This window comes from Alternaria ethzedia (genome assembly GCF_023757985.1).
Source record: "Alternaria ethzedia strain BMP 0044 chromosome Unknown scaffold_25, whole genome shotgun sequence".
Lineage (NCBI taxonomy): Eukaryota > Fungi > Ascomycota > Dothideomycetes > Pleosporales > Pleosporaceae > Alternaria > Alternaria ethzedia.
The window spans coordinates 35,770-62,204 of NW_026056218.1; the positions used below are offsets into that span (position 1 = coordinate 35,770).

At 53.4% G+C, this 26,435-nt stretch overlaps 10 protein-coding genes across 10 annotated transcripts; 6 read left to right on the forward strand and 4 right to left on the reverse strand.

Moving 5' to 3' along the window:
* Positions 1-22: 22 nt before the first annotated feature.
* Positions 23-1,203, forward strand: J4E87_008186 (uncharacterized protein; the record flags this gene model as incomplete). The annotated part of the gene is made up of 3 exons (XM_049379777.1): positions 23-77; positions 128-406; positions 455-1,203. The coding sequence occupies 3 exons, from the start codon at positions 23-25 to the stop codon at positions 1,201-1,203; spliced, it is 1,083 nt and encodes a 360-aa protein (XP_049230344.1).
* Positions 1,204-2,061: 858 nt separating this feature from the next.
* Positions 2,062-2,446, forward strand: J4E87_008187 (uncharacterized protein; the record flags this gene model as incomplete). The annotated part of the gene is made up of 3 exons (XM_049379778.1): positions 2,062-2,178; positions 2,233-2,356; positions 2,409-2,446. The coding sequence occupies 3 exons, from the start codon at positions 2,062-2,064 to the stop codon at positions 2,444-2,446; spliced, it is 279 nt and encodes a 92-aa protein (XP_049230345.1).
* Positions 2,447-2,888: 442 nt separating this feature from the next.
* Positions 2,889-4,144, forward strand: J4E87_008188 (uncharacterized protein; the record flags this gene model as incomplete). Its single annotated transcript, XM_049379779.1, has 2 exons — positions 2,889-3,225; positions 3,285-4,144. The coding sequence occupies 2 exons, from the start codon at positions 2,889-2,891 to the stop codon at positions 4,142-4,144; spliced, it is 1,197 nt and encodes a 398-aa protein (XP_049230346.1).
* Positions 4,145-5,905: 1,761 nt separating this feature from the next.
* On the forward strand, positions 5,906-7,588 carry J4E87_008189 (uncharacterized protein; the record flags this gene model as incomplete). Its single annotated transcript, XM_049379780.1, has 2 exons — positions 5,906-5,965; positions 6,011-7,588. The coding sequence occupies 2 exons, from the start codon at positions 5,906-5,908 to the stop codon at positions 7,586-7,588; spliced, it is 1,638 nt and encodes a 545-aa protein (XP_049230347.1).
* Positions 7,589-7,866: 278 nt separating this feature from the next.
* On the reverse strand, positions 7,867-8,862 carry J4E87_008190 (uncharacterized protein; the record flags this gene model as incomplete). The annotated part of the gene is made up of 1 exon (XM_049379781.1): positions 7,867-8,862. One exon carries the CDS (start codon positions 8,860-8,862, stop codon positions 7,867-7,869), a length of 996 nt encoding a protein of 331 aa, XP_049230348.1.
* A 1,295-nt stretch (positions 8,863-10,157) lies between these two features.
* J4E87_008191 (uncharacterized protein) lies at positions 10,158-11,117 on the reverse strand (the record flags this gene model as incomplete). Its single annotated transcript, XM_049379782.1, has 3 exons — positions 10,158-10,391; positions 10,440-10,752; positions 10,945-11,117. 3 exons carry the CDS (start codon positions 11,115-11,117, stop codon positions 10,158-10,160), a joined length of 720 nt encoding a protein of 239 aa, XP_049230349.1.
* Positions 11,118-11,883: 766 nt separating this feature from the next.
* On the forward strand, positions 11,884-15,964 carry J4E87_008192 (uncharacterized protein; the record flags this gene model as incomplete). Its single annotated transcript, XM_049379783.1, has 2 exons — positions 11,884-15,117; positions 15,173-15,964. 2 exons carry the CDS (start codon positions 11,884-11,886, stop codon positions 15,962-15,964), a joined length of 4,026 nt encoding a protein of 1,341 aa, XP_049230350.1.
* A 551-nt stretch (positions 15,965-16,515) lies between these two features.
* Positions 16,516-18,694, reverse strand: J4E87_008193 (uncharacterized protein; the record flags this gene model as incomplete). Its single annotated transcript, XM_049379784.1, has 4 exons — positions 16,516-16,889; positions 16,925-17,977; positions 18,088-18,563; positions 18,621-18,694. 4 exons carry the CDS (start codon positions 18,692-18,694, stop codon positions 16,516-16,518), a joined length of 1,977 nt encoding a protein of 658 aa, XP_049230351.1.
* Positions 18,695-19,931: 1,237 nt separating this feature from the next.
* Positions 19,932-20,780, forward strand: J4E87_008194 (uncharacterized protein; the record flags this gene model as incomplete). The annotated part of the gene is made up of 1 exon (XM_049379785.1): positions 19,932-20,780. The coding sequence occupies one exon, from the start codon at positions 19,932-19,934 to the stop codon at positions 20,778-20,780; it is 849 nt and encodes a 282-aa protein (XP_049230352.1).
* A 1,760-nt stretch (positions 20,781-22,540) lies between these two features.
* J4E87_008195 (uncharacterized protein) lies at positions 22,541-24,854 on the reverse strand (the record flags this gene model as incomplete). The annotated part of the gene is made up of 3 exons (XM_049379786.1): positions 22,541-24,456; positions 24,515-24,700; positions 24,749-24,854. The coding sequence occupies 3 exons, from the start codon at positions 24,852-24,854 to the stop codon at positions 22,541-22,543; spliced, it is 2,208 nt and encodes a 735-aa protein (XP_049230353.1).
* Between the last annotated feature and the right edge of the window lie 1,581 nt (positions 24,855-26,435).

A 26,435-nucleotide genomic window follows, 5' to 3' on the forward strand; every position in this document is an offset into this window, starting at 1 on the left:
TCGCATGCACCATCACAACACAATGGCAGATCAGAATGTAAGCAAGCTGGGCATCGCTTCGGCGACGCTCAAAGCCAGTACGCGCCTGCATCATCAGGTCAAAAGCAAGCACTAACATCTTCGGCAGTGGGCTCTGCGCTGCAACGCTCCGTTACCTCACCCTTCAAAGGCGAGAATGGCTCCAACACGTACTTCAAGGACATCATGTTCGCCATGTTCCGGACCAATCTGGGGAACCTCGACCTTGCGCAAGACCGGTACATGAACGGCGCATCATCCACGCCTACGTACCTTCAGCATGCCGAGAAGTACAAGTTTGTTCCAGATAGCATCAAGCTGCCCAATGGAACACAAGCGCATTGGCTGGGTAGTAGGAGCGCGAAGAAGGTCTTTGTGTACTTCAATGGTCGGTCTCCGCTTTCCAGGATGATGGACATCTCACTGACATGAACAGGCGGTGGATATGTGATGCCATGCACACCAGGCCATATGCTATGGCTCGATGACTTCCAAAAGTCTCTCGGTCCCGGCGTATCCGCGCTCCTCCTCGCGTACGATCTCGCACCAGAAGCCCGATATCCCAGCCAGTTGAAGCAGGCAGTCGAGCTGCTTCACCATCTCGTGCACGTCGAGGGGCGCAACCCTTCAGACCTGATTCTGGGCGGCGATTCGGCTGGCGGAAACCTTATACTCGGTCTGCTTTCGCACCTCGCACATCCACATCCCGAGATTGCGCCTTTGGAACTTCCATCCAAGATCCATGCCGCGCTTCTCATCTCGCCATGGTGCTCTTTGACACAGACCAACACGCCAGCGTTCGTCACGAACGCACAACGCGACATGTTTGACGCGCGAACCCTTTCCCGCTGGGCCACTGCTTTCCTCGGCTCCTCTTCTCCATTCGCTGGCGACTTCTACAGCGAACCCGTTCTCGCAGCTCCGGAGTGGTGGGGCCCTGTTGCCGATTTTGTGGAAGAGGTTTTAATATGGGCGGGCGATAACGAGGTGTTGAAGGATGGCATTGAGGCATTTGCACAGAAGTTCACGCAGGGCTTTGGCAGCAATGGTGGGCTGGTCACTACCGTCGTAACGCCAAAAGCGTGCCACGAAGAGATGGTTGTGGAGCGAATTTTGGGTTATAAGGGCGATTCGGGCACCGGAAGTCAAGAGGTGGTGCAAAGCTGGGTCAAGGCGAAGCTGTGATTGTTGAAAGCTCGGATATCATACATATGTACGAATGAAAGACTTGGGCAACATGAGTTATGCGGCCGTGAAGACCACAATGCAGGTAGACTCAACCTTGGAATGGTGCAATGAGTTGCCAAAGATGACGTCTTCTTGGTCACGCTAGGCGGTAAGAACAAAAGGCAAGGACGACGATTGTAAATTGGGCGGAGTGCGCAAGATTCAGATCCAATGTAAGATGGCCTGTGGGGTATACGAGAATACGAGCCCGCGGAAAGGCATCCGTACTAGCGCGATCGGGGCCTTCGGAGACCGACCGCGGGTGATTGTTACACCTACGCCATCAACGTCCTTTCGTATAGCTCCTCGGATCTGGGAGGTCGGCGCCTCGGAGGCAATTAACTGTGTCGAAATCTACGGCGATCGCGTTTCCATGTTGCAATGTGGCTTCATGAGCTTCGTGAGCACCATGAGGCTCGCCGCGGACCGGTCCTTGGTATCGTCGTGACCGCATCATTTGCCGCTGACCTACCCAAGCGAGGTACCTGGACAACTACGCAGGGCGTTTTCGTTATTTCGCCACGGATAGTCACTCACAATCCTGTAGAAACTCCACTAGTGATCGGACGAAAAGCAACATGGACTGCACTTTCATGACGCGCATGATAGAGTGCAAGTGAGATGCGGCTTGGGTGTGTCACCACACGCGTCATATCACCATCCACATGTACATAAGCTGCTGTCTTCAGGCTCTCCATCGAAATCATTCAAATACCATTCGAATTCCATCCCAAAATGCCTTTCACCACACAGCTCCGCACTATTTCCCGACCCTTCATCCAACAATCACATCTCTTCAAACGAACTTCCATCAGAATGTCTTCCACCAATGAGCACGGCCAGGGTGCATCGCACGCCACTGGTCAGAGTGCCGTCCCCAAGAAGGTCCAGGAGGCTGCACCAAAGGGTCTCGAGGAGAGCCTCCCTGAAGGTGTAAGTTGATTATATCTACCTACCACGAAGTGAAGCATGTTAACATTGCCACAGGTCCACCCCACTGGCAGCAACCCCAACAGCCAGTCTACCAGCAAGACCCATGCTCTGAACGACGGCGAGGACTCAATCGTCCCCAAGAAGGTCCAAGAGATCGTTCCCGAGTCTGTCGAGCGAGGTAAGAGTTCTACATACAATGCAATAATGACGCGATTCTGACACACACGAAGCTCTTCCCAACTCAATCCACAACACTGGAGACCAGTAATCGCGTCTTACTACCCACCTAGGTAGTGCATGATTGGCAAATAGGAAGTTTACTGTATCATAATAATAACAATCAACGTCAATCCAAACGACATCGTGTTTGAAGCTGCTGTTTGTATTGATCATAGAGGAAATCGTGCCATCAACCCATTGAACCTCCACTTACAGCTGATAGTAAAAGTAGAAGACGTTGGAGTCGACATTACCTTCTTGTCCATCGTCGTTCTCATATGTATGCAAATTACAGCGCACCTTCTCTCTTTCTAAGACATGTCACAGGGTTGTTCGCGCCGAAGATTCCCGTCATCTGGTGTGTACCTGACGCTAGTGTCGAGCCGCGGTAAACATGACGTTGGCCGAGCCCCACCATCCCGCCAGGGCTCCAGATCTTTTCCTAGCCACCACGACAACACGCCTCTCTACCCACGTGTACGCATCTCACCATGGCCTCCGCAACAGCAGCCGACATCCAGGGTCCATCTCACCCAAACCCGGAAGGTCTCAACACATCGGCAAGCACGCAATTCCCGGCTGTCAACATCGGCACGCGCAACTCGGTACTCGCCCAGATCCAGGCCCGCGCAGTCGAGCGAAGCTTGAAGGATGCGTACCCGGACCGAACCTTCAACATTTGCCCCGTAGTGGTGCAGGGAGACAGGGACAAGATTACACCCTTGCAGCAACTGAGTCAAGGCGAAAATGCGAAGAGTCTTTGGACGGGCGAATTGGAGAGCATGCTGGAGTCGGGCGATCTGGATATCATCGTTCACTGCTTGAAGGGTATGTTCTGAAGCTCGCGCATTGAAACCTCGAACGAATCGGGCTGACTAGTAGAACAGACATGCCCACACAGCTGCCAGATCACCTCGAGATTGGTGCCATACTCCAGCGTGAAGATCCCCGCGATGCCCTCTTGATCTCCCCACGCCTGCCCAAGGAGACGACGCTAGCTACCCTCCCGCAAGGTGCCACCATCGGTACGTCATCGGTACGACGAGCTGCCACACTGAGGAAGCTATACCCACACTTGAAGTTCGCCGACCTCAGAGGCAACGTCGGTACGAGACTAGCGAAGCTCGATGCCGAAGACTCCCCGTACTCAGCTATCATCTTAGCGGCTGCCGGCTTGAAGCGAATGGGTCTCGACAATAGGATCACACAGTATCTGAGCAGTACGAGCGGAGGTATGCTTCATGCGGTTGGTCAGGGTGCTCTAGGAATCGAGATTAGGAAGAAGGATGCAGCTATGAAAGACATCTTGAGCAGTGTTCGATGCGAGCGGACGACAAGAGCATGCTCGGCTGAGCGAGCGCTACTACGCACTCTGGAGGGGGGCTGCAGCGTGCCTATCGGCGTTGAGACATCATGGAGAGGTGGCAAGGGCCTCACTATCGGTGCACAACCAGCAAAGGACTACGACATCCACGGAAATGCGGTAGAAGAGGAAGAGCCAGATGTTGACGATCAAGAACTAGTGTTGAGAGCCATGGTGGTGAGCGTAGATGGCACGGAGTCTGTTGAGTACGAGGCAGCCCGCAAAGTCCGAAGCTCAGAAGAGGCAGAAGAGATGGGACAAGAGGTTGCCAAGGTCTTGATCGAGAAGGGCGCCGACAAGATCTTGAAAAAGATCAACGTAGAGAAGCAGTGGGCGGCCAAAAAGCAACTCGAGGAGCTACAAGCCAAGGCTGCCAGCTCATAGATCAACCGCTATAACGATCAATGTATTACGAATCAGTGAAGCGCCCTCAGTCGCTGGTCTCGATGACAAGATTCTTTTTCGGGGCTTGCTCTGCTTCACTGGCTAATGAACACCAACATCTGTTTATGTGTTTGCGAACATATCTCTGGAAAGGAGTACTACCTGAGTATCGATTACTGCCAGCAGACAGGACAGAGCGGAATTTTCACAAAGATACAGACACAGAAAGCTCGTTGGTAAAGTTGTGACTCTTGGCCGCCTCGATATATAAGAAGTTTCGAGTACGCAAAGTATGATCTTCCTGCTATCAACTCCCCAAAACTACTAAGCACAAGCCTTCAATCGCTACAAGACTATATCACCAAAAGCATCTCTCCGTTCCGAAGCATCAAACCCACGTCATCGTGCGCAAAGCCATATACACAAGATCATCTCTACCCAAGGACTTCATCAACTTTTACTCCCGACATGTGCGAAGAAAGGTGGACCCAGTACAAGGACTGCAATCACGAGCATACCCCCATGAGGCGAACTATACGCTGTCATCGACTCGAAGACGATGTCAACGCAAGGCAGTGTCCGCGGTACAGTCGCGTGCGGCGGACCATCGGGTATCCGGATATGTGCGGCACCTGTAGGGCTAACGGGGCTGTTCCTGACGAGGGATTCAAGGGTGGAAGATGGGATAGTCGATAGGCTGCACGGAAAGAGCAAGCAGAGGGCAACATGAAGACGTTGACAGTCATGCGAGGGGGTGTTTGGAAATGTGTACAAATCTGAACAATTGTTGGCTGACTTGTATCCTATGAGACATATGCCACTTTTCGATATCGGGAGTAATCAGTCAGAAGTGAGGAAATCGATTTTGACTTGTACGTTTCATTGATTGAGGGCTCCTTGATGGAAAGAGAACGCTAAGACAAGGAAACTGAGGCCAATCAGGTATAACTGAACAGTCTCATTATCATTCCGATACTGAAATCATAGTACTCATCTTGGTCGCCTCCACGATATGGCTTTTTTGTTTGAAGGCGACTTTATTTTAGGAGCGGTGTTGCGAGCTGGCGACGACCTGGAGCTTCGAGAGGTTCGCCCAGCCGCGAGGTCACGTGATACCGCGTTTTCCAGGATGAATCTTGGTTCGGCACCTCCGGAACTTCGCGTTTGAGACATGAAGAACCTGGTAGCTTCCGTCGCTGGAACTCCAGGCTGGAGCACACTTCTCTTCCTACACATACCCCCGTTGTCATTCGATCTGTTGGATACGTCCATCTTCATCCAGAAAACATCCGTTTTACCTGGTCCTGAAGTATCGACTGCGTCGTTGCCGGGTTCGTTCAAGAGTTACACGTCGACGCCCATAACCTCGTGCGCGTCGCGTAACCGCGCCGCATCGCTCATTTTACCTACCTGTTGGGTCGACCAATCTCCGAGACAGGACTTAAACAGTACTTAAATTCAAACACAGAGCCCAAACTGGGACTCATCGAAAAAGCATCGTACTCGCGCTGGCAGCGCGACGCGTGCACGACGCTAAGGCTCGTCCCGCAATTAAGCTGGAGTCAACTAGACCCGTGGACCAAGGCTTCCCCACACAACGCTATGGGCATTCCAAAGTGCGTCTATGCTCAAAAACCACGACAAAAACTTACGATGGCAGATTACGGGACGTTATTGAAGGGTGTGAAGAGATAATTCCACTCGCAAAGCTAGCCCAAGACTGCTACTACGAGCATGGAAGACCCTTTCGGGTCGCTATAGATGCAGCAGACTGGCAGTTCCATAACGTCAGTGCAGCTCAGGAGGCTTGGATTCGAACACGTAAGTAGCTATTCGTTGAACCCATGATGTACTTGCTGACAAGAGCATGTAGAAGAGAGTGCGGCAAACCCTGTTGAGAAAAACATCTTTTTCCGCGTCTGCAAGCTTCTGACATACAACATTCGCCCTGTCTTCGTGTTCGATGGGCCCAATGCTCCTCCCAAGCGCGGTAGGGAAGCTGGGCGGAAAAAGAGTGAGAAGGCGTGCACTCTGCTAAAAGAGGCCCTAGATGGACTTGGTGTCAGTCATATTGACGCTCCCGCGGAAGCTGAGGCGGAATGCTGCAAACTTCAGATCCTGAATCTGGTCGATGCAGTATGGTCACAAGATTCAGACTGTCTGATGTTCGGTTGTACTTTCTGGATCCGAGAGCTTCGAACGGCACGAGAGCCGGGGAACAACAATCGTCACATCGGTAAGACCAAGAAGGATGATAAAAGAGTCAGGGTGGTCCGAGCAGCAAACCTGAAAGTCGACGGCGTTCATCTGAAGAAAGAAGGGTGTGTACTGTTCGCAATGCTAGCAGGTGGTGACTACGATGAAGTAGGTCTCAGAGGCTGTGGTACGAAGAACGCACTGGAGCTCGTCAAGGCCAGTCTCAGTTTCAGCCTATGCTCCAGAAAAAGTCAGCAAGAATGCGACGTATGGCGAGAGAGGGTCTTACCAAAGTTCCTTGCGAAGCTATCGATCAACATCGCCATCCCCAAGACATTTCCGAGATTCGAAATTCTACAAATGTACAAGAACCCTAGGACAAACACGGACGAATTCCTTAGGAACGCATCGGCGCTCAGCTCGAACTTCAACCAGCCACCCCGCGAAGCGGAACTATTACGGACGTCGTGTATCTACTTCAACTTCTGGAGCAAGAAGTATTACGACCACATAGGTCCCGTGCTTCTTTCGCGCTTTCTCTCCGAACGAAACAGATCCCTACCACGCGAGCTAGTACATGGAATTGAGCTTGCCAATACACGTGCTAAGAAATCTGAAGAAGAGCAAGAGCTAGCCACTTTGGAGAAGAAACTCAGTTTCTCGCCATTTGGCGTCACCATTCTAAATACGCCAGCAGAGTTTGAGCGTCGTTACAGCACACGCCCATGGAAGACTGACACTAGCTTCGACCCAAACCAGCGTGTGACATGCGAGATCCCTACCTTCTTACTGCAAGACACTCTGCCACTGAATGAGCTTGATAGATCAAAGTCTGGAAAGAAGACACAGCCGCCCAAACGGAAGAGTGCGGGCGAAGCCGAGCACGACGCAGACGCAACACCGAAGAAGAAAAGAGGTCGACCTCGAAAGGAGACTACCACGCCCTCTTCAATATCAGCCACTTCGCCGTTGACGCCTGCTAGTCACAGCAACGCGGCGGTCGACCTGGTAGACTTGGAAGAAGACCATGTCCAAGAGGCTATACGCAGAAGCATCCAGGATCAGACGTCGAAGAGATCGGGCCCTTCACCATCTGCTCACACTCCATCCAAAACCAGTTCGAGCACCTCGCGCGCTCTTGCGCACACGCTCAACGGTAGAAGCGAGACATCAAGGCCATCGAAACCTACTATGACATCTGGGAGGAGTATCTGGGAGACCGAGTGTATCGATCTGACTGAGGATTGAGTGATGTACTTTGGGCCATGGCCGTTAGCCAAAGAACTTGCGGAGTGTGTAAGGCTGAGTTATGGATGTGGCATCAACTACTGTGCTCATGTTCTGCCTTCCATAAAGACACGTTGGAGATAACATGTGGTTGAGATTGCGCTTCGCTTCAGGCGAGAGACGGTGTGCTAATGATGTTCGTTCAGTCTTGAATTGTTCTACTATTTTCGTGGAGACAAAAAGGATTGTGGGTATCATTGAATGAAAGTAGCTATACATGCGGACGCCATATGCCCAATCTACTGCTGCGGCTTGTACACCATACCTCCCGTCCTCGTATAAGCGTCTGTGCTCGCCGGCCCAGCCCACCGTCTACTAACCTCCTCTCTATGCTTGACCTCCCTCTCGTTCTGCACAGTAACACAGCAACAGCAGCAGCATCCCTTGAGCAGATCGCTCCCAAAACTGCCTTCTAGTTTATACGCGCGCCGAATACGTGTCCGCTGCAGCATAGGGAAAAGCCACCACAGTCCACACGAGAGACCCATGACCATGCAGTGTCCGTTCGTGGAGCTGTGACCAAGCATATCCGTGGGATCTTTCTTCGCGGATTTCTGGGACAAGCGGTACGAAGTGCGGCCGTAAAGGACGCAAGGGCAGAAAAGGCCTGTCAGGCAGGTTGAAGGGTCGGGGCTGCATGCGCAGATGCCGTTTGACCATTCGTGTGATTTCTCTAGCTCCATGTTTGGGTGCGATATCTGGCCTGGCTGGTGTGCAGCAAAATCTAGGCCGTTGGGGCCGTGTGCGGCGTCTGGGGAGAATACGGCGTGGAAGTTGCTGTTCTGGTTCGAGAAACCATGTGGTGAATAGGGCTCGTTCGGATACGGCGAGGTTCGGAGCGTGGGGGAGGTTGGATTGTCTCGTGGCTGCTCTTTGTGCATCGAGTTGGCGGAGATGGGCGTCATTGGTGTCTTGTGCGGTAGCGGCGAGGTTTGATGTGTGCCCGACGGGGGCGTAGGAGGGATGGGCGGCATGGCATACGTCCGGATGTTCGTGTTGATGGGTGACAGGTTGCTCATCTGCCGAGCGTGCCTGCTCTGCTGTGTCTCAACCTGTGGTATCTGATGAACAGGTTCTGGTTGTGGTATTGGCGAAACTGGGGAAAAGTGTTGCGCTTGCGGAGCATGCTGAGGCGAGTTGGGCGAGACGGGGGGTTTAACGTCATGCGCGTAAGACGGCGGCATGTAAGCTGTTTGCGATTGGGGCGGAATCATCGGGAGCTGCGCGTCAAGCATCGATTGGGGGCGAGGGTCGATCGGCGTGTATCCCACTGGCGATGTCGGTAGTGAGATGGGCATGGAATGTGGCATGGGTGGATCATTCGGCGAAGATGTGTATACGAAAGCACGCATTTCTGCGGGTGTCTGCGCATACGAGAAGTGCCGTGATGAATCTGTGTTGACTTGAGGTTGTTGAGGCCGCTGAGGTTGCTGAGGCTGTGCCGGCTGCTGGTATTGCTGAGGTTGTTGGTACTGCTGAAGCTGATGCTGTGGTGCTTGCTGTTGCGGCTGTGTATAGGCCGGGGCATCATCCTCGAGAGGTTGCTGCCATGAGAACCTGTTGTGCTGCTGGGAAGTCATTTGAGGCTGGAGCTGCTGGTTCTGTCCATGCTGCCGGGGATCCATGATGCGCGATTGTCCTCAAGGGAAGTATTCTTGCAACGAGGTACTTCTAATAGGGAAGACGAGTTGCGTGCTCTATCGTATGTGAAACCGGTGTTTACTCAGAGTGTAGAGTCAGCGGGAGCATCCGGTGGCACAGTCGTTATGAGCTGTTGGAGGTGAGCTGGAATATGGGTGGGTTCAAGCTGGGGGCTAGGAGGTCTGATATCAGGTCAAAGGGCTGCACGTCAGGTACATGCACAAGTACGAGGTCCAAAGAAAGGCAGCCCTGCATCAGAGCCGCCTATCGCTCCGGTTGGCTCTTGGCCATGCTCTATGGCGTAGGCGAGCAGCATAGTGGACGCAGATTCGTAGAGCTCCCGCCGTAAGATGGCTCTCTTTTTAGACTTGCAGTGAGGCGCGGGCTTGGCCAATTGAGGTTGGAGGTGAGGTGTGACAACGTTGTGGAGCGAGTCGGTCGGCGCTTACGGGTGGCTCGGCCCCAACCTGCAGACCAATCACGAGGCCCTCCCCTCCACTACGCGTTTTCGGCCACCGTTCCTGGGTCGCATTTATGGCCCTTCTCTTGCATCCGGACAAAGGCTCCTCATAATTGGAAAACGCCGCAGTTTGAAAAACAACGAGCACAGCCCGGTGGCGCAGAAGCTGCGGGTCCAGGATTGTTCACGTGTTTCAACGCGATCGAGCCATGTCCTACGATTGCAATGCCATGACAGCACCGGGCACGTGGATAAAGACACTGTGCTTGGAACTCCACATGTACCTTCGCAGGTGAGACACACAAAAGTCACGTTTGAAGTGGTGACAAGTTTGATTCAGGACTATACAAGGGCGGCGGAATGCGCGCTCGCCGTAAAGGTATTATATGAATCGAGATAGTGAGGGCCGGGACGAGATAAGGGTATGATCTATGCGTCCTTGTCCTGCTGGGCCTTTCCACGCTCCTCCTTGTTCTCCGCGCCTGGACGCTCAGTAGAGACGGTTCCTTGCAGCTTAGCGGTTTCGGCAACGCCCTCGCCCTTTTTGCTCTTCTCTTCCTGCTTGGAGATCTGCGAGGTGTGGTGGGTGTTGTCGTTGGAGAGTCCCTTTTGCTTGCCGGACATCTCGTTCTGGCTCTTGGTCTCGTCCTTGCGGGGGTCGGGCTGTACTAGTTAGCATCCTGTGCGCAATGAAGATGTTCATACACCGACCTTGTCGGACACGTCAGGAGATTGGCTGTCCTTCTCCTCGCTGTTCTCCTTGGTAGGCTTCTCCGGGTTCTGCTGATCGCTCTTTGGCTTCTCCTCAGACTCATCCTTGGATTCGTCCTTAGACTCGTCCTTAGATTCCTCCTCGGGCTCATCATCCTTGTTCTCTTCTCCGACGGTAGATCCGGTACCAGTCTTCTCGGCACCTCCCTCGCCGTGTGGGTCGCCAAGAGGGTGGTGTTCAGCGCCGTGGTTCGTGTCTTGGGTTAGGACAATGTAGAGGCCAACACCGGTGCCGACGACGGCTGAGGCCATCCTGGATATCTCGGTCAGTATCAGGTATTTTATAGAAATTGATACAATGTGTACACAGCTTGGCTGCTTTACGCAAGCGGAATAGCACTTCCACACACCCAACTACTCAATTCAAGGGCTGTGTGCTTCTCAATGGTAACACGCTATATCCGCATTCGCGCTCATCTGAATAATCGAAATGGAATTGACATACCATGGGATATCGCTGCTCTTAGCCTCGCCCTCGGGACCGTGGCCGCTGGCGTAGGTCCGGCGTTGGACAGCTCGTTGCCATGGCTGGAGCTCGGCAGCGCGGATAGACCTCGCCGGGCGAGCTGCGCGTGCCAATGAAGAAGCGCGGAGAGCAGAAGACCTGATGAAAGACATGGTGAAGCTGTAGAGAGACGAATTGAAGCTCGCGACGGGCAATTGATGGCAGACTCGGAGTTGGGATGCGCGCAAGAGAAGATCACGTCAGTCAGAATTATCGGTACGTCACATTGTGGCCCCTGCTTCCGAGGTCTAGCTCCGCGTTCTTGCATCACGTGTGCCCGACCTCGAAGACTCGCGAACCTGCGCGAGGCTGCAGAGCCATCGCGTAACGATTGTACATGTAGTATCAAATTATTATTCGTAGAGCTCGCGTAAGAGTGTTTCATCATGCTTTGTGAATGAAAGAAATTATGTGAAAACAATGCCATCTGCTCACACCTGATACAAGGGAAAAGCTGAACACTATAGAGCCTACGTTGACGTCAGGTCTCTACTTTGCACAGCTTGATCTTGATGTAGGCTCTAGGGTGTTTAGTTTTCCCTTGTTCAAGGTGTTTACGCGTTTGGAGCAGCTCTTGGATACCCTGTAATTGCATAGAGGCCGTGCGCGGGTTGGAGCTCTGAAAGCGACGCAGGCAACAATTGTCCAAAAGCTCCTCCAACCCGGCCACTGGTGCCTCCCTCGCATACTAAAACTGCAGCTCCCTCACAGGCTTTTTCCTTTCTCTCCCTCCCTTCCGCTCCCCACCGCGACTTTGAAGCTGTACAGCACCGTCAACCCCGCCAAAGCTGCCCCGCCACACCACACGCGCCCCAGACTGCGGGCTCACATCTGTGATACCAGACGCGCGAAGTGCTGCAGGCCTTCTAAACACCAGCCATGGCGCCCTCTTCGGTCCCGCCCAACCCCACCTCCCATAATGTCGCCCAGCTGCTCCCCCGCTTCGCCGACGATGACCCCGATTTCCGCTTCATGGCCCTGAGCGACCTGCACGACATCCTCCTTATAGCTCACCCCGGCCTCCTCCTCCACGATGATGTCGTCTCGGCCAAGACGGTCGAGGGTCTCCTCACAACACTGGTCGACACCAACGGCGAGGTCCAGAACCAGGCCATCAAGTGTTTGGGCCCTTTCGTCAACAAGATCAGCGATAAGACGCTGCCTGTCATGATTGACAAGCTCTCTACGCTTCCCACTGGCAACACGGTCGACCAGTCTATACCCGCTATGGCCCTCCGCGAAGTCGTCATAACCCTTCCCCGTCCTACCACCGGTGCTGCGCGCAGCAAGTCGGTACAAGATGCATACAGCGCCATCAGCAGGGTCCTGATACCGCGTCTGATCGGATACAATGTTATACAACCAGCACAACAGGGCCTGACACAACCGCCTAAGGGCATGTTGGAGTCAGACCTGGAGAAGGGTTCGGACAGCAACGCTCTTGATGTTCTCATCGAAGTCGCCAAGTGCTTTGGTCCTATGTTGCAGGATGTAGAAATCCAGGCTTTGCAGCAGATCACCTTCGCCATCCTCGAGAACGACCGGGCTAGCTCCATGATGAAGAAGAAGTCCGTCACTGCCATCTCGGTACTGGCCGGTTACTTCTCGGACCAGCTTCTGAGCAGTTTCCTTTCAAAGGTCATCGAACTTCTGCGCGATCCCCACCTCACTCGCAGCAAGCGGAAGCTGTACATTACTATCTTAGGCTCCATGGCCCGGTCGATCCCGCGCAAATTCGGCCCTTACCTAAAGACACTGGCGCCCTTTGTCCTGAGCGCCTTGAGCACACAGGAGCAAGACGAGGAGATGGATGTCTCAGACGACGAGGGTGAGCGCGACCCCGAAATCGACGAGGTGCTCGAAGCCGCCCTTATTGCTTTGGACGGTTTCCTTGCCTCCTGCCCGCAAGACATGCGCATGTACACCGACGAAACCATCGAAGCCGCGACCCGCTACCTCAAGTACGACCCTAATCTGGCGCAAGACGACGACGATGAGGACGATGATGACATGCCAAGCGACGAAGAAGACGCGCTCGAAGGCGATGACTTTGAAGAGGAGACGGGTTACGATGACGACGAGGACGCAAGCTGGAAGGTCCGTAGGTGTGCGGCCAAGGTACTTTACACTCTAATCTCCACGCGGAGTAACGGGGATCTTCTCGACGACGGAACTCTCTATGACCGGGTTGCGCCAGCGCTTATAACACGATTCAAAGAGCGGGAAGACAACGTACGCTTGGAGGTCCTGGCCACTCTATCCAACTTGATCAAGAAGTCGGGTGACGGACCCTCGCCTGTCAAGTTCGCCGACGAGACTCCTCAGAGTGGAACAATGCCACCACCGCCAAGCAAGAAGCGTCGTCGCGGCGGTAGCGATGCTAGCATGTTTGATCTGCAGGGTAGTTCGTCCTTGTCAATGGGCTATGCTTCACCCGCACCAGCTGGCACGCCTCCAGTCGGCCCTCGCGCAAGCTTAGCTAAGATCAGCCCGGAGATTGTCAAGGGCATCGCGCAGCTTCTGAAGCAGTCATCATGCCCGCCTACCACTAAGCAGGCGTCCATCTCTTTGATCAAGGACATCGTCATCACCCAGCGTGGTGGTCTCGATGGGTACCTCAACCAACTGATCAACCCTGTTGTAGAAGCTGCGAAGATTACTGGCGGTTCGACAAGTAGTGCTTCCGCTACCGCTAACACCTTACGTACTCAAGCTTTGCAGCTGATAGGAGCCATCGCCGATACTCACTCGTCCAAATCCATCCAGCCATATGTAGCGGCTATCATTGACGCGCTCCTCCGTGGGGTCAAGGATAAGTACAGCAAGTTGTCTATCGAAGCTCTGGCAGCAACAGAGCAGGTCATCAAGGCCCTCACACCTCCCCGAGCTGCTACAGCAGGAACGGAGAACCAGCAGCATCTAGAGCAATTGTTCGATGCGTTAGTCAACCGCATATCAGCGAACGACGCTGACGTGGAAGTTCGACGGAGTGCTATTCACGTCCTTGGATTGTTGCTTGGTAGGAGCTCTGGTGAACAAGGCCTCCTCTCCTCGCCAAAGCGAACGGCTGGACTTGAACTTCTGGTAGAACGCCTGAAGAACGAATTGACAAGGCTTGCTTCGGTACGTGCAGTTGATTCTGTCGCTGCCCACACCAAGGCGCAAAATGAGTTGTCAGCCAAATGGGTACAGAATGTCGCACTGGAACTTGCTGCACAATTACGGAAAGCCAGTCGCGTATTACGCGGTGCCAGCCTAAGCGCGCTACGCACTCTCTCATTGAATTCGCTATCACGGAGCCAACTCGACAACAAGACAAAAGCACAGGTGGTGGAGATGCTGCTTCCGCTGCTGAACGCCAGCGACCTGCACCTCCTGGGACCGGCTCTTATCATCCTGGCTACATTCGTCAAGGACGACGCGCAAGTCATCATGACGCCCAGCCTCAACGATGCCCTTTGTCAAGTTGCTCAAGGCTCGATAAGCGGAACGCCGTTGGATGCACTCCTCCAGCTAGTACGCACTATCGGAGAGCAAGGCGCCGGAAAGGCCTTGATGCAAGCACTGCTACAACAAGTCGGTGTATCTGGGCATCCAGAGGTGGTAGGCAAGGTCATTGGTAACTTGCTTGTATATGGTGGCAACAGTGTTGGCGTAAAACTTGAGCAGTTCATCACCGAGCTTGAGACGGCACAAGACGACAAGCGCAAGTGTCTTGCCCTGGTAGTGCTTGGAGAATCTGCATTGCGCCTTGGTTCGCAATCTACCATTGATCCCAAGTTGTTCATCAAGTACTTCTCTGCTAAGTCCGAGAACGTACCACTTGCGGCCGCTGTTGCGCTTGGCCGAGCCGGTGCTGGAAGTGTCGGCAAATATCTTCCCGTCATTCTGTCATCTATGGGACAGCCTTCTTCACCGCAGTATCTGTTCCTACACGCTATCAAGGAAGTCCTTCAGCATGACGACACGGAGTCGGAGATCATCCCGTACACATCAACACTGTGGGAAAACCTCGTTGTTGCTTCGCAGCTCGAAGACAACAAAGCAATCGGTGCAGAGTGCATTGGCAGGCTTACTATCATTGACCCGAAGACGTACCTTCCTCAACTTCAGGTAAGCCCTCATAGTTTTTTTAGTTTTTTTTTTCAACAGCTAACTTATAACCTAGGCGTTCTTGAACGACCGCAAGGAAAGCTTACGCGCCATGGTCATTTCTGCTCTACGATACACCTTCACCGATACCGATGAAGCCTACGACGAATACCTCCGCCCCATCGTTGTGCCTATGCTTGTACAGATGCTCAACGAGCCCGATCTCGAGAATCGCCGTCTTGCTCTTATGACGTTCAACTCCGCCATGCACAACAAGCCCGACATTATCCTCCCTGCGCTCGACCAGCTGCTTCCACTGGCCATGAAGGAGACCGTCATCAAGCCTGAGCTTATCCGCGAGGTGCAAATGGGTCCATTCAAGCTCAAGGTCGACGATGGCTTAGAGATCCGCAAGAGCGCATACGAAACTCTCTATGCTCTTCTTGAGAAGGCCTTTGCACGGCTGTCACCCATCGAGGTCTCCGACTTCTTCGATCGCATTGTCGCTGGTATCACCGACGAGCATGACATTCGAGTTCTGTGCAACCTCATGCTCACCAAGCTCATGGTCATTGCACCAGATCAGGTCCGCTCGCGTCTGGATTCTCTTGCCGAGAACTTCCGCACTGTACTTGCCGTCAAGCCAAAAGAGAATGCTGTCAAGCAGGAGATCGAGAAGATTCACGAAGGCGCCAAGGGCGTGCTCAAAGTGTCAATGCAGCTTAACAAGCAAATGGGCACCGAAGCCGGTATTGGTCAGGACGATTCACAGTCTCGCATCTGGGCACAGTACTGGGATCAGATCCAGAAGGAACATGAGAAGGGTCTAAAGGCTGTTGCAGAGGAGCTCAAGGAGCGTGATCGCTAGCGGCGCACAACTAGGCCCCCTCTCTGGTACCTCAACAAGTACCCAAGCGATCCTTCCCATCCGTTATATTTCAGTTTCCGCTAAAAGTTTGCGCGATGAGATAGCACTAGAAGGACATGAAGGGATGTTCGAATGCATGATATGAGAATGGCGCGAAAATGGGAAGTAGAGAAGGCAACTGGTGATCGCATCGAAGCGATATGAATACGAAACATGATACCATTCAAATCATCCCGGGTGAACTCTAGCATGTGCAGTGATGTCGTGACATGACCTATCCACCATCTCATTGGCAATCTTACCCAGCTAGCTTACTCATCCTCTCCATTTAGAACCCCATGTCTCCCAAAAAGACCCATCGCCAGCAGCGCGAAATGCCCCCCAACGACTGGCCTTGCCACAAACGGGTAATCAGTATAGCCCCCATCACCCGTCGTTATAAAGTGATCTGAAAGCGCCTTGTCTGTACTCGTCTCATTGATCCACTTCGCCAACGAGTTCACAAACAACGCTCTTGTTTCAGGTCGACTCGTAGCCGCAGCCCACATCTCCTAATCACTCTTGGTCCACAGGCGTCTGTTATCGAGGGGAACGCCGTACTTCTGGGCGACAGTCGGGTAAAAGTCCGACTGCATGGTGAAGAGAGATTTGGGGATTGCGCGCAGGTTGAAGAGGAGGGCTGGGAAGATGTTGTAGAGGATGCTGTAGGAGTCGGGGAGGTTGTAAGCGAGAAGAGTATGGTTGGTTGCGGGGTCTATGGCTGATTCGGACCAGAGGGTATAGTAGAAGTATGCGTTGCGTATCCATCTGCCTGCTCCATAGCCTCTGTCGCCATTGGCTTGGGCAATGACACCCATGCAATTTAGGGCTACGATGCCTTTTATTGCGAGGTTGGTGTTGTTGGCAGTGGGTTCGTTGAAGTCATCTTCAACTCGTTAGTACAACGTTCTTGGTGTTCACATGCTGCTTTGTACTTGCCTGTCGTGGTCTGATGCTCAGGGTATGGGCAATTTTCTACGAGGTATTCCGACCACCGCTTGAGGATATCGTAGTGGCTAATAAGGAATGCGGTGTCGTTGGTGGCCAAGTAGTACGAAGCTGCCAGAATAACCATGTTCGCGCTCTCTTCAACGGGCATCGCTTCTTCCCCTTCCTCATCGGGAACGGTGGAGCTGTAGTATCCTATGGCGTTTGGGTAGAAGCGCCCGATATCGTGCATGGCATATCGTTCGTGATAGAGTCCAGACTCCTGGAACTCGAAGACGGGCTTGAGCAGTAAGCGAAGAAGCTCCGGGTTTGCATAGAGCCAGAAAGGTAACGCGGGGTAGATGACATCGGCTGTGTTCACTTTGCCGTCTGATGAGATTTCTTTCTGAAAGATAGTTGGTCCCGTAGTGTTGTCTGCAGATTCTGTGAGGACGTTTGCGGCCAGGATCTGGCGGGCAGAGAGAGCGACAATGGCATAGTATGACTCCTCTTCAGATAGCGAGGCTACTTCTGCATGCATATCTGTCGCTTTATCCTCGGCATAGTAGTACTCCACATCATTTCGCAGCTTCATGGTCCAAAATTTGGCCTCTTTTGCGGTAGCTGGGTAGTCTTGGTAATGCCTGCGGATCATGTTGTTAGTATTATAATAGCAGTTGCTCGTAAGCCACCATGGTCGGAGCTCGACGTCCCCGCTAGCAGTGCGGTAGTTCACAGCAGGCTCTTGAGTCGTGCCAACAGTATACAGCGCTGACCCGGATTGACTAGACGCAAAATTATGCAAGAAACCGAACACTAGCATTTGATCAGGTGATGGTCCCCGAGACTGATTCTGATCGAAAGAATTATCCACTGTGTCGCCATTGACGAACTGCTGTCGTATAGTGGTTGCTAAACCGTTCGCAGTATCGAAGTTGGTGCTCATGCCGGGAGAAGAGACGTAGTGTAGGCTGCCCCAGTATGGTTCTTGCTTGTGGCCACGATCGGACCATGAAAGCTCATCCACAATGAGTGCTTCCCTTGAAGCTGGTTAGAGTTATACTGAACATACTTTGATTAGACAACTTACCAATGAAATAATGTGTCGGGGGTCTCCGTTCCCTTCGGCGGGCATTGAGTTTCGCCGAAAGACTCACCAGGGCAGTTGATGGTCCAGTCGGATGAAATGTTGCCGCCTGCAAGCCAGCTAGAATCGATGTCTGAGTAGAGCTGTACATTATGCGAGAGCTCGTCGGTGGCGGCCCACTCGACTTCCAGATAGCTGAGCGGAATACTGCTCTTACAAAGATCTTTTGGTAGAACAGGAGAGAAGAATCGCGCCTCTAATCGCACAGGTCCAGCGTCGAATGTAAAGTTACTGTAGTGGGAGTCGTAAGATACAGTAAGTGGAGTTGCTTTCTCGAGACCTTGTACGGAGGGCGAGTCTCCCATGTATTCATAAGCCGTTCCGTCTACGCGTATGATGCCACTCCATCCTATGGGATCGCCAGTCCAGAAGGTGACGTTTTGACTGTTAAGCGTACTGCCGCCAGAGGTTGTGCTCCAAGCACTGGTGTATGGGGAGCGGACTGCGAGAGGGATGGAAGGTGGTCGCAAAGGCGAGTAGACCGGTCTAGAGAGAGTGAGCAATTACAACACGGGTTTTAAAAAGACAAATTCGCTGTCTTACCCTGCTTGTTGAGCAATGGCGTTGCCTATATAAGAGAGGAGAACCAGAAGATATGAAAACATGTTGTCTGGCATTGCTTGAGCATACGGCACGAAACTGTCTTCCGTGATGTGATATATAGAAGGCATCCAGAGACAGAGGTCTGTACTCGTGCTCAACGGCGCACAGCGCCTGTCAGAAGGCATGGTGCCCAATAGCCGGATCGTTACCTCGATAAGGCTCCTCGCAGCATCGTGTTATACAGAACATGATTTTTGGGGTTTGTGTCAACGTAGATGCCTATCTAGGCAGGACCATAGATGAATCAAGTTATCCTCGCGTGCTTGCGCTCACGATGAGCATGCCGTTGGTCTCTTTTTTGCAGGTGCGCAACTGTTTCGAGCCTATGTTTTCCCCACACCACACTGCGTACGATATAGATGACTGTTCATCTGATCAGATCGATAGCGTGTGATGACCGTGCAAGCTTGCCCGGCCGCGTCGCGTCTCGACGCAGCTGGGAGGCCAACGCGTCATCTACAGCTTACAGTCTCCTCCTCATACAGGCGCGGATATTTCCACATATCCAGCTCACATGTGTTGTCCAGTCTCTCCATCTTTGTATGTCTCAGCGCGTGAGTATGGCTTTCCGACATTGCTGGCAGAGCCTCCGGGCGTTGGGCAGACGGAGGTTCGCGCTCGTGTGAGTCGGCACCGCGCAAGCTCAGTATCGATTGGTAACGACCCACGAAGGCGAGATGGGATACGCAAGTGTTGATATGACGTGTCAAACGTTGCATTCGTTCGCTGGGGGAAGGATGTGAGGCATGTGCTCAAAAGTCGCGTTGTTCGCGACAAGCAGAGGAGGACGGCGGACTTGCGCCAAACCGTTTCGGATCCGACATGTCCGGACGAGCCTCCTCCGGGCGCTACTTCCAGATGTCCGCTCGTTCATCATCTCTCAACCACAACACTACCACGTCGATTGCAGCTCTGGAAACGCCTGAATCACTGGCGAGTTCTCGCTATAAGTCATTTACGTTAGTATAGTGTAGCTGGGCGTAAGCACAACGCATGTCAGCCTTGAACGCCACCAGCCAATCTAGTCTGCCCTACAAAGGTGTAAAAACAGAGCAGTATGACTAAGGTCGATTCGTCGGTCTCATAGACGTCCGACGCGGTATGCATGCCGTAATCTTCATGGCTTCATGGCGTTTTGGCGCTGTAGAGATGACTACATAAGACGTAGAGGCAGCCGTCTTGCTGTATGCTCAGCACATCAAACCCTACCTACCTAAACATACATTGACAAAAACCTCAAAAGCTATCATTATGACTTCCAGTTCCCCACATCAACCAAGCCAAGTCGCTGCCCTGCTTGAAGGCCAACGCAAGGTCGATGTGTACGAGGCTACAGGTGGTGCCGTGACTTCCCAGTTCGCAGCACACAACCTCTCGCTCCTCCCATCCATGCCTCCGAATGCCATCATTCACGACAACGCTTGTGGAGCTGGCACAGTCTCTCGAAAGATTCTCTCCTCAGACATACCCTCAGGTCTTAGGATCCACGCCACAGACATCGACCAAGTCTTCCTCGACGCACTCCAATCAGACGTGCAGAAGAACTCCTGGCCCATCGACGTATCAAACCAGAGGTCTGAAAATTTATCGTTTCCAGACGACCACTTCACACACTCAATCAACAACACCGGCATCTTCTTCACCAGCTCCGCCGGTCTCGACGGCGCCAAGGAAATCTACCGCACACTCCAACCCGGCGGCACCGCGGTAGTAAACTGCTGGGAAGACGTCACCTGGCTCCCGCCCTTCGCACTCGTGCACCAAGCCCTCCGTCCAGAGAAACCGTACCCCGCACCGCCTATATTTTGGAAGGACGGTCAGCAGATCCAGAAAGTGATGTTGGAGGCGGGTTTCTCGCGAGCAAACATGAGAGTAGAGAAAAGTGAGGCATGGGCAAAGACTAGCGATCTGAGAGACTGGGCAGAGAAATCTTGGGCGTATCTGGGTGGTATAGGCGGATGGGCGGAGACAGATAGTGAGAGGTGGGATGAGGCAGTCGATCTGCTGGTGAAGCATCTTTTGGAGCAAGAGGGTACGAAGAGGGTTGGTGGGGAAGTTTGGATGAGGGCTAGTCAGTGGGCGGTTATTGCTACAAAGTGAGGCTAGGCGATGTCAGCTGCCGGTATTGTTGCAAGGAAATTGCTGATATGTCAAAGGGTTTAATTTATCATTGGGAGCTATAGAGTTCAAACATGTACTGCAGAGCTGCCAATGATCATCATGCGCAATCATCGTCCATAGCCATAGCTAGGCCTCTCCCTGCTTCCGTTCACTCATGACTCTCAGTCGAACACTGGTCTTCGGCATTTAAGCGCAAGCCATGACATAGATCATGCCAGAAGACGGACCAGGAGTGTTGGAACTAAAAACCGCGGAATGCTTCACGGGTGTGTTTGGTGGAGTCTTGGGCCTCGGTGGTGGTGTGGTGCCAGTTTTAGCGTCCTTGACAAAACGGTCAGCTAAACTACAGGATTAGATTGGCGAAAGATAGTACTCACAGAGGGCTCTGGTAGAGGAAGATCACCTCGTCTTTTTTCTGGCGTATTAGGCGGCGGTGCTGGCGAGGAAGGAGGTGTGTAGCCAGTCTTAGCGTCCTTGAGACAACAGTCAGTTCACTTGCTGATCAGGCTCCCGGAATGAGATCCTTACAGACGGCTCTGGAAGCACAAAGTCTTCTCGTTGCCTGTAGGGCGATGCGGGAAGACCGGAACGTGGATCCAGAGGCCTTGGAGGCTCCGGGCCAAGGTTCTTGTACGAATGTTAGCTTCTGCACGGTATATATCTTTTTACATCATGAGTACTTACACATTTGTATCCTCCCGGAGGTGTTGGAGGTGGGGTGTCAGGAGGGTTGGGCTCGGGACCCTTGCTTGAGTTCGGAAGACGAGGAATCTGTTCACCGAACAGAGGTTGGTTGATGTCGCACATGGTATTTGTGTAACCGATAGTTATTGCTTGAATGGATTGCAGGGTGCTGTTGCTAGTATTGTTGTGGATGCTGTAGCTGGGTGGTGGTAGAAGTTGCAGTGGTAGTTATGTAAGAATCAAGAAACGCATAGCGGACATGGTTTATATACCTCTCTCATTCATTCAATCTTCATGATTTTGTGCTCTTCAAGGGTACCGGCGTTTAGGGTATTGATGATACCGTGAAATGGATAGAGAATGGCGAGATTGCGATAGCGGGCGATTCTTGAAGGTGATACCGTTATAGCACTTGCGATCGATGAACCAAACACCCGACTCCAGCTCTAGTATGGATATCCAGATATTGGAGTAGCCTTGATTGATGCTGACTGATGGTTCGCCGCTTCTTCCAAGCCTGACCACGTTTGCGGAAACGCCCAATCACTCGATGTGGACACCTTGAGTGTTTAGCTGTGTGCATCGCGGAAATGACAAGGAATCACCCAACAAGGCAACGCAAAATGATTCTTCAATCGATACTGATAAGCCCACCATGGTGAGCAGTAAACATTAGGTATGTTACATATATGTACACGTGCAGTCGGACCTCGTTATTAACAAAGTAAGAACAGTCTCCCAGCGACTGAAACCTTCCAACAAAAGGTGGTATATCGAGCACCACCCAAAGCAACCCCAAGCATCGGTGCTTGACCACCATCCAACATCGATACAAAAGACAATTATAAGATGTAGCGAATGTATAGAGTAAGGGGTATAACGCAGAACATATGGTAAAGTAACAGCGGACTGGCCGGGTATCAGAAAGAATGAAGAGGGTGAATATTCATGCAAAAGGCCCAAACAAAAACCAGATCGCTAAAGGACGTGACAAATGAAAAGCAAAGTATGAGCAAGAAGAAGCAACGACAACGGTTATGCGAGAGGTGCATGGTTCACGCCATCATCATGAGCCTTGTACCGCGCTTCTGGAGGTTTCGCGGTCTATAATTGCCCGGGCCTAGGTTACTTCTCGGAGGTGCTGCGGCGCTTTGCGCATGTCGATCACAGTATCGCCGGCCAGCGACTTCAAAGTAGCCGTCGCGGAGGACGATGCGGCAGGTCGTGCACGTGAAACATCTTGGGTGAAACTTCTGGCGCAAATCGGTTTCGAGATATTGGCCTTCGATGCCCCGGTTGCAGGCATTGCACAAAGATCCGTTGAGCTTGTGGTAGTGCTGTTCGCAATATGGCGAGTTCTCGAAGACATAGAACTCCGCTGTCGGGAAGGGATCAGCGCACGTTCTGCACGTGAAGCAATGCTTGTGGTAGCGTCCCGTAAGGCGGCCGGAAGAGTCCTTCACGGACTTTCCAACAATTGGCTCCGAGCACCCACGACAGTTGCCTTTGCTAGCAGCCTTAGGTCGGCGCACGTCTTGTTGCTGGGGTTCAGGCTCGGCCATGCGTCTTGGTGGGCTTACATTGACTTGCGCCGGGTCCTGGGGTGTTGCCGGCTCTCTTTCGAATGTGTCACGCGGTGTTGACGCGCCCATCTGTATGGCGGGGTCCATTGGCGACTCAGGGTATTTCGCATATCCTCCAGGCGGAAACGTGTCCTGGCGATATCCCGGTGAAAGCGACCTTGGGTACGGCTCCGCCCCATCGGGCCGCATGTAACTCTTCGGCGCTCGAACAGGCCGTGCTTCGGCGTAGGACTCCGGGCTTGCGCTTCTCTCAACATTCTCCTCGACGATGTTGTCAGGACGACTGATCTTGGAAGTCTGGCGTGAGTGCGCAGCCTCGGACTCTGGGGGGCTTGATCTGGAGCTTGTCATGCTGCGGTAGCCCGAGCTGGCGTATGAATCGTCTGAGAAGCCAGAGTCCGAAGGGGTGTGGAGTGCGTTCATGGGCGCATCACCGAGCCCAGAAGCTGCTAGTGGCGGTGGACGTAAGGAATGCGTTGGCGCAAGGCCTCGTGGCATGTCGCTTTCCGAGCCACTTCGGCTTGAGCCGCGAGAAGGGAACATGTTGTTTGAGAGAGACATGAACTCCGGGGGGTCCAGATCGGTCATGTCTGCTGGCGGTAGATCTTTTTCTGAAGGCCTCCTAGGTCTTGGTGGGGGTTCTTTTCGCTCTCTGCTGTTCGGTCGTGACGGAATTGACCTTGCAAGGTTTTCTTGGGAAGCTCTGGAAGGCTTGGTAGATTCCTTCTGCAAGCGGTCTAGGAAAGCATCAATACCCTCAGCCTGTTCGGACGTGGATGGCAGTGGTGGCAGCGCATTGGCTCCACCCATGCCCGGCTTCGGGCGAGCAGGAAGACCTATGCTGCGATTGGAGTGTGCTGAACTCCGCGACGCATTCGATGTTGTGGAAGTACGCTGTTTCGACACGCTCTTATTACTGGCGATACTGCCGTTTGTGCCCATCCTTCTATGCCCAAGCGCCGGCCCTTCTTCCGCGAATGGTCTTGCTGCGCTTGATGTGCTCGGCCTTCGGTCTGCCGTTCCGTCGAAGGGTCCTGGTGCAATGCTGTTCATGCGCTTGGCGATGTTCTCTCCACCATCAAACCGGGGGCTGAGAGGTGCGAATAGAGGGCTTGGTTGAGCATAGTTTTGCTGGAAGGGTTCCAGGCGTTCTCGTGGTTGAGGTTTGGCACTCTTAGGAGTACCGTTCTTGGAGGGAAATCGGGGAAAGGCGCAGTCCAAGTTGGAACTGTAATCGGGCGATGGGGGTGCCATGGGTCGCCCAACCGGAGTTGTCACACTGCGGTTCATCTTGAAAGGAGACTTTGGTGGCGCCAGACCTGGGGATCGACTCTTGTAGTCAACTTGGTTGCTCATTGGCGATGGTTCCAGCGGCCGGAATGGTTTGTCTAAACAGATCAGCACAATGTCTACTACTCAAATTGATTTACTCTTCTGGATGCTTACTCGCTGCATTTGAATCGATTCTGGGCGGGGGAGGCATGCGCCCCGATTGCGCTGGACGTTCCGAGCGGTTGCTGAACGTGGGACCGCCAAAGGTTGCTGCGCGGTTCATCTTGGGCGACAGTATAGAGGGCGGGGAACCCATAGAGATGGTCGAGGTGGGCGACATTGGCTCAGGAGCGGGCGTTGCTGCAACTGATGAGTGAGTGTTATAGTGTGCATTCGTGGCGTACTCACCCGCTGGGGGTGCTGCAGCGCAGACATGGTCGGCTAAATGGAGGATGTCAATGTCCACCGCGCAGGATGAACACTTGATAGTCGGAAGCGTGCTCATTCGTTCCATGTTGGGCGCGTATCCGGTGCTGGTTCAGAGAGGGAGTCCGAGGCGGATCGTGCCTGGACATTCAGTATTAAGGCCGTTCACGTCCAGCGGAATATCGTCGTAAGGCTATCTCGAAGATGGTGGCACGGAGTGGGAGCAGGCAAGGTATGCGGCGGTGGTCGAGGACGGATGATGGGCGGGAGCGCCGAGAAACAAAGGTGCAGGGTTGTTGGATCCTCAGAAACGGTGTGGGTGGGCCTTGCTGAATCAGGGGAAGCACATGCGGGCGTCGTTCTGAAGTGGCTAGCAGCCAGGGACGGCAGCGGGATAAAGGCTAGCCTGGCTGCATCCTGCGGTCTAAGAGGCTGCTGGGCCCCACAATCGACACGCGCAATGTTGGGTATTTGATGCTAATGAATTATCCTCATGAGATAGATAATGACCGCGTCTGAGCGCCGGCCACCCACAGCCCGCCGAGCACAACAGGGCTGATCGGCATCAGAGATGAACACCCAATCGCCAGCCAGTCGCAAGGGACGACGCGCCCCCTTCTGCGCGTCTTTGTGTGTCCTGCACGTAACTCGCGCGTCCCTGAGATGCGGCGTCAGTGGTCGAGCACGGCGGCCGCCATGATTCGATGGCCATGTGCACGGGACGGCGGCCTGTACCTAGCTACCTGGGCATGGGCACATCGTGTGGTCCTCTCCGTGTCAGTTGCACGCACCAGAGGCGGCCGGCTGCGATGAAACCATAGTCGCTGGCGTAAAGTCTCGGACCCAACACCGCCGCAGTGACGATGTCACGGTTGCGACCCAAGACCAACAGAGTTCGCAAGCTCCAGGAGGTCGCAAATCGCGGCAACAACGTTTGCCAGATGCGTGCCCCGTGTATAGCCAAGTCCTGCAGCGACGAGCAGGTGGCTTGAGGCTCTGGTCGCCTGCTGCCCATGCGCTGGTAAGCCACCAGGGCCGGACATTACTCTCGGCCTTGATTGGCCACTCGCGGCATCGTTCTCGTTGGTCGATCGACGCTGCAGATACAAATTATCCATAACTAAGCGCCCCTTTCGCTACGTCAACAGTTTCTCGTCCGCAATGTTCCCATCAGCCATGTTCTCACGTCGGCGTGGCCCGCGACACACAGTGCTTGACATGTCGCAGGTGCTAGAAGTTTCGAACTGCTCGCATGCCGTTGCGCCAACTCCTGCCCTGGGGAGACCCATCTCCCTGCGTGCCTGTCTCCGTCTGCATGCAGCATGGTGGCCTAACATGGTTCCCTTGGCGAACGGCGAGGCTGATTGTCGATCAGCAAACTTCCCATGCAGGTTGCCGCATTCGTCGTTCTCCCAGCCGACCCCAGGGTCTCCCCCATGTTGCTTGCCATCGCGGCTAATAACACCAAGAAAATAATGTCAACACTTGTCTCGTGTGGACACTTTGCGAGCAAGCAGCATCTGTCATCTGTCAACAGTAGCCGTCTTGCATCGCCGAGACTCCACACAAAAATACGCTGCGGACTGTGTCGCGTGCCTTTTTTTCGTTCCGTAAACATGTCTGACGCACACAGCGTGTCGAGTGCTACCACAGTGCTTGACTGACGACA